General features: G+C 36.9%; 1 protein-coding gene across 1 annotated transcript; it reads left to right on the plus strand.

Annotated features, from left to right (window-relative positions):
* Nucleotides 1-3: 3 nt before the first annotated feature.
* Nucleotides 4-6,171, plus strand: LOC104154661 (chromosome unknown open reading frame, human C9orf64; the record flags this gene model as incomplete). The annotated part of the gene is made up of 3 exons (XM_009708223.1): nt 4-136; nt 1,082-1,341; nt 5,976-6,171. Coding segments are annotated over 3 exons (589 nt in total), but the record flags the coding sequence as incomplete, so codon positions are not given.
* Nucleotides 6,172-6,974: the final 803 nt, after the last annotated feature.

The raw sequence follows: 6,974 nt of genomic DNA on the forward strand, positions 1-6,974 counted from the left end.
GTGTTCCTGGTGGACACCCTCAACTTCTCCTTCTGGTCCGAGCAGGAGGAGCAGAAGTACCTGGTGAAGTACAAGGGTAAAACGTACAGCGGCTACTGGTCCCTCTGCGCCGCCGTCAACAGGGCGCTTGACGACGGTTAGTGAGCGCCGGGGGAGCGGGGCGGGCGGTGGCGAGGCGTTAGGCGCTGCGCAATGAGTAGAATATGAAGGAGCTGCCTCAGGAACGGGAACCATTTCCGCCATCTGAGCTTGCTGTCCTGATAAATCTGTGTGTGCAGGCCGTCCCGTAGAGCTTGGGGGAGGTAACTGCAAGTGCTTTAATAATACCTGGTACTGAAACTACGTAACTTGCGGCTCTGATCCGGTTATCGCTTTTCCATTAAAGACTTTAAGGAATATCTGCAGTCAGCTGTTTGTGACTTCTGTTATTTCGCGTGTGTTCTTAAGATAAATTGCATATTTCCATGACAAATGAGAAAATGAGGCTTAAACTGAGAGTCCTCTGGACTAATCTAGTACCAAAGTGGCTCCAGTAAGTCTGAAAAGCCATATGCGTCCAAAACCAGTATTTTACCGCTCACTCCTGTTGCTGTCATCAGAAAAAAAAATCTGTATGTACAAATGGAAGTTTTAATTAATTTCCGAGATATTTATTTTGTAAATTTAAGGGAAGGTTTGCCTTAAGATTGTGTTTGTAAATGCACAATGTGATTAGGAGCTCAGGGAGAAGGGGCCTAGGCTGACAGTGGTAACTGTATACTAACTGTATTTGTCAGTGTGCTGTGTAAACATCACACACAAAGACTAGGCAGTTGGGAAAGATTACATGTAAAAAATAAGAAAGGTTCCATGGTTGCATGTCAGAAATTCTTATCTGTAGAAGGAAGCACTGTGTGCAAACACAAATTTAGTTTTAAGCAGCTATGTGAGTGCTGTTACTGCTGAATGCTCAGCTGACTTTAAGAGTTGATAGACTCTCTAGATCTTAATCATATAAATGCTCTCATCTGTAGCAGGCCACTGCATTAGGTCTTAGGGTATGTTACGGTCACCTAAATATCTTATTTTTACTTTTCTGAAGGAATACCCATTACCAGTGCATCATATTTTGCCACCATGACGCTTGACCAAGTTAGGCATGTGTTTCGCTCTGACACAGAAGTGCCCATACCTTTGATTGAAGAAAGACATCGGGTGCTGAATGAAAGTGGAACAGTTCTGTTAGAGAAGTTTGGAGGCTCTTTCCTCACTTGTGTTAAAATGAGTGAGAAAAGTGCTCAGAAACTACTACGTCTAGTACTGGAAAATTTTCCTTCTTACAGAGATGAAGCTGTATTTGAGGTAAGCTAGTTCTAACACTGAATTTCTTATGATAAGAATTTACTCCTTACTGATTGTGACTTTAAAAGATAGCTCTTAGGTTGTCTACATAAATTTTTCTGAGAGCATAGTCAGTTCAGAATGCATCTAGTATTTGTGAATTGTTGGGGTTTTTAATCCAGGAAATGAAAGGCGAACAGAAATGTGTGGAATTCAGTGTATTCAAAAGTCAAATTCAAGGGAAATAAGGAAAATTACTATTATTTTAATATGTTTGCCTCAAATCGGTAAAGATATTGGTCTGTATAATGAAAGGAAAATGAGACTGTGGAGCAGTTGATATTCATTATGTAAATTACTATGAGTCATACAGATAGGGAAGAAGGTGGTTTTTTTTTTAAATAATACGCTTGGACCACAGTATACTTTTTTGCTAAGCTGAGGTAAAATTATTGAGATTTCGTTTCGCTATTAGTCTAAACCTCTGAAAACAAAATCGCACAATGTGTTAACAGTAAAAGAATCTTGATTGTCTTGAGGCCTTAACTAGTCAGGAATGTATTTCTAATGACAAGAGTCACTTTCTTCCCCAGAGGAGAGCCATTTTTCTCATATGCTGTCTCTGTCTTCATCACTTTGTTGTAATTGATTTTTACATAGTCCAAGTTCCCAATTAGATCACGACTCCTTGGTACTCCTTACAAATGCATAATATTTGAGATAACTTCTGCCTGAAAAGTCTGAATCTTTTTTTTCCTTTTTTTTTTTCCCCTCTTGAATTGGTACCAAAAAAACCCCCCCCAGCTCTCTTTCTTCTTTTACCTTGAGGATCCCTGCAGCTAATGAAGGAAAAGAAACTCTGGTAGAATTGTGAAATTGTAAAACTACTGGGAATCTACATTGTAACTGTTGTTGATTCAACAGCTGTTGCACAAATTACTACGAACCAGAAGTAACCCATACTTTTGTCAGGACTGACAGTATATTGGGGCTTTTTGGAGCTGTTTTCCTGAAGGAAACTGATGGGAAGTAAAGAGAGACTATCTGGTATTTTCTGTCTCTGGTTTTGTCTATACTGGCATGATCTTTATTTAGCATCAGAGAAGGGCAACAAGGCTGGTGAAGGGCCTGGAGAAAAAGCCTTATGAGGAGCGGCTGAGGGAGCTGGGGTTGTTTAGTCTGGAGAAGAGGAGGCTGAGGGGAGACCTGATCGCCCTCTACAACCACCTGAAAGGAGGTTGTAGTGAGGTGGGGATTGGGCTCTTCTCCACGGTAATTAGCGATAGGACGAGAGGAAATGGTCTCAAGTTGCGCCAGGGGAGGTTCAGGCTCGACATTAGAAAGAACTTCTTCACTGTTAGAGTTGTTAGGCATTGGAACAGGCTCCCCAGGGAGGTGGTGGAGTCATCATCCCTGGAGGTGTTCAAAAAACGTTTAGATGTGGTACTTCAAGACATGGTTTAGTGGACAGGGTGGCATCAGGTATACAGTTGGACTTGATGATCTTTGAGTTCTCTTCCAACCATAATGATTCTATGATTCTATTCTATTCTATGATTCTATATGTAGTTGCTCTTGTGCTCAGTTCCCATCTGCAGTACTGTTCAGCTGTTACATTGTTATGTCCAAAAGACTTTATTCTAATGACAACGTAGCCTATACTAAGTCTGTGCAGTCTTTTCAAGGTAACTCACTGAACACCAGCCAATCACTGGAGCTTTGAACCTATTGCATTTATCACTTAAATCTGACCTTCAGTAGGTGGCATGGTTTTATTTTCCTTTGTCTCCTGCTATGAAGTAAGATGTTTACGTGGAAAATCAGAGGTGGTTTCTAATCTTTGAAGCTACTGGTTTAATTTGTTGGGTTTTTTTACATATAAAGTACTTTTTTTGATGATTTTTTTATTATCAAAAAGGAAATATTTTCCACGTAAAATGATAATAGAGTATTTTATTGTCTTTGTAGTAACTGTATTCATCGACATAATGTCTTTCATGACATGATGCCAAATGCTTTATAAAGCAAGCCTCCCTAAAAGCAGCAGCAGGCTACAGAATGAAAAGATGTTCCAAAAATGGTCCCAGACCATTAGCATTGACATAGTAGTAAAGCCTGTTTTATGAATATGGAAGCTCTTTTTATGCTTTCGCTAAGCAAGATGTGTATTTTGAGTTGAGTGAAATAATGTAGACCAAGTTTACACCCTACTTTTTGAAGGAGAAAAAAAAAAGAAAACAAACCAAACAAAAATCAGTGTTAGCACCTAATGCGAGGTGACTTGGATCACATTATCAACATCATTTCTATGGCAGCAGGTTGGGACCTGTCAAGTAAGACTCTGCCTTCAATAAAGGGTTAGGAGGGTACTGAAAAGATAACACAATTCTTTGATTATATGTTTTTCCAAACATACACAAAATATTTTTCATAATTACACATTACTGAATGTGATTATAGATACTGCTGATGTTCTTTTGCTTCTGAAAAGTGAATTGCAAACCAAAACCAAAATCCCCAAAACCTTTTTTAACTTGGGTGGATAGTTCATGTTTAGATGCTGTGCTGAATTTGAATCCTGACAGAAGTTTAAATGTTAGACGTATGTTAGACTTGCACATCAGGGTTTTCATATTCTGACATAGATACAGTGGAGTCCTTTCTGAGCTTCCAGTCATTAACATGGCATGTACTTATCTTTTAGTTCCCATCACCTGGGACCAAGGTTGTAAAATTCTCGTGATCCTGCTATTCTTTGCTTTTTTACTAGCTGTGCTATGACATTTTGCTCTTTGCCAACACAATATTCTGTCTTTCTTTTAATATCAGCAGGTCATAATTACTTAACGTTTCTTGATACTGGCTCATTGCAGTGTAGAGACAGAAGTGTCTGTATATATGGTAGCTTTTACTGGAAAGTGAGAGTGTTGCAGAAAAAGTAGTGTAGTTGTATTGCCATCTGGTAAAATGTTCAATTTTTGGACAATTTATACTATCTTTGAGACATAGTATCATCTACCTAATGATTTCCTTGTTTTCTGTTGGAAAGAATGGTGGGAAAATTTACTAGAAATGCTTAATAGACTTTTTCATATTGAGAATTTTACTTAAACTTCAGAAGCTCTGTGCAGCATAAAGAACTAATAATTGAAACAATGAAATTATAAATTCATCTGCTTAATGACAAATTCCAGACAGTATTTTTCTTCCAAATTAAATAAATTGCAGCATGAAATGAAAAGTTCCATTTGAAGTCTCCCTTCCTCTGCCTTTACAAAATGGTGTGGTGCTGGAGATGATCAGTTCTTTACTATGTTGGAAAAATCTTAATGCTACAAAAGAACCATGTCTGTGGTTTCCATTAGCTTTGAGGCAGTAGGAGCTGTGATGGGATTTGGTCTAGTAATTATTTACTTCCTGTTTTGGTGTTTTATTATTTAATATACAAAATTGTGTATGTTACCTAGAAGTAAGTTTGTGCATCTATGTCAAGCATAGAATGAAGCACAGGGGAAGAAAGAGTTTTCAGGGTGTTTGCAGGAGTTGTTCTGTGAAATGTGGTTGGACATCTTGGAGAATAGCATTTAATGACAAAAAATATGCTTTGCTCTGAGGAATAGTTGTAGCATCTTGTCAATAAAGTGAAATTAAATTAGCTTAAAAATGCCATTTGTAAATTGTGGTATGGAGGGTGGCAGAATAAAACTGGAAATAAGTCAAATCACCAGCTGCTTGTATTTCAGATTAGCCATTCCAGTTACATATCGTTGTTTAGCACACATCAGAAGTAAAACATCTCATCTAACTATAAAGGGAGGAAAAAACCCCACAACCCACTAGTACCTTTTTTTCTTAAAGATGTGGATTTACATTCACGCGTTGCGTTCATCATAGAGTGAAAACCCCAATGGCATATCTTAGCATCGTAGCATATCTTAGTGTAGTTTTTCCCCTTGTGAGTAACCACAAAAGCATGTAAGTCTTTGCAGGATTAGCACCAGAAAAAGGGGGTATGATGCAAATAGAACCATGCATAGTATCTTAAGAAAATACTGTATTTGTGAATACACCTTCTACTACAATTAATTTTCTTCAACTAGCAAGATACACTACACAACATAGGCGAGCATTCATTTAAGTTTTCACTAGAATTTTATTTCCTTAACATTACAGATAAATTGATTAACAAAATGTTTTAATTGTCTAATCCAGTACATGCCTTTTATGCTTCTGTTCCCAAAGTAAAAAGTTGGATGAACTCTAGGGTTTATGAAAAAATTAATGTTTGCTGGACTTCAACTACAGTGTTTGCCAAGTGGAAGTAAACCAATATATTAATGTGTTCTGCAATCCAAGCAGAATCCAAACAATTTTTATTCCACTGGAGTGACTTCTATTATGTTTTTCTTTTATTTCAATTTATCTATGAGCATTCCACATGGTACTTGTTCATGGTTTGATATTGTTTAGATTTTAAGGTGTTAAAAGAGTGTTGCAATTTTATTCTGTTTTAGTTAACTAGTATGTTTGCTTAGCCAAATGATAGTTTGTTTCGTTGGAGAATGTGACTCTTACCTGTCTCTCTCTGTACATGTCATTTGCTGTATTTGTTGATGTTTCAGGCACTTAAATAACTTACAAATTTCTTTCATCAGAAAAAAAAGGTGTCTTTCTACAAACGGGCACAAATACTCGTGGCTGATACATGGAGTGTATTAGAAGGCAAAGGAGATGGCTTTTTTAGTGACATTTCTAGTCTGACTATATTTGCTGACTACAGAATTCCTCAAGTTCTTGTTCACTTAAAAGCAATGAAGTATTCTGACGAACTAATGAAGAAACTACGTGAAGGTTTGTTCCTCCCTTACTACTATCAAGTAGTCTCCCCTCTTGACATTGTACACTAAAGCTACTTTTAAAATGTAATGTTTTGTCCATGTAAGGGTTATGTGTACTTTCTTTTTGCTCCAGGGAACAAGGACTTCTTATGTAGTGATGAGGTAACAGGAAGGAACTTTAGCAATGGTCTTGAATGAGATCTTAATTTTATATAAGATCTTAATTTTTTTTAAAGGTCTAACAGTTGATGTCCAAGTTTCTGAAGGGCTGCTGTTGCCAGAAACACTTTTCAGCATGAGTATAGTTGTGATTTTTGAGACTTAGATAAAAGAAGCAATGATTTCTTTATTAGTTCAAAGGTGATGTAAAAGCAAGGGGATTCTTCTTTATCTGTACTGAACTGCCAGTGGCAAGCAAGGTAACATTATAAGCATTCATTGAAAAAAAAGAAAATTGCTTTAAATGAAATTAATTGTGTAAGACTAGAGTCTCATTTTTACTCATGGTTCCAACTTCCAGTACTTATTAACGATGAACTTCAGTGAATAAAAACATAAACCAATCCCTTTTCCACTGTAAAATGACTGTATTTAGAGCTAGGACTGCTATTATGCAATTTTAAAATTACACAGCGAGATAAAGAGATGAATGCAGTTGTCCATGGATCTTAATAGAATGACCCTATTTATATATGCATATATATATAAAAAAAATAGATCATGTAGACAATTTTAGCTTTTCCATTAATTGTAATAAGGACATTCCCGTCCAAGTCAATTCAAACAGATGGGTCCCTTTATATTTTTTTTATATAT

The sequence above is a fragment of the Cariama cristata genome, unplaced genomic scaffold (genome assembly GCF_000690535.1).
Source record: "Cariama cristata isolate BGI_N322 unplaced genomic scaffold, ASM69053v1 scaffold34580, whole genome shotgun sequence".
In the NCBI taxonomy this organism is placed as follows: Eukaryota; Metazoa; Chordata; class Aves; order Cariamiformes; family Cariamidae; genus Cariama; species Cariama cristata.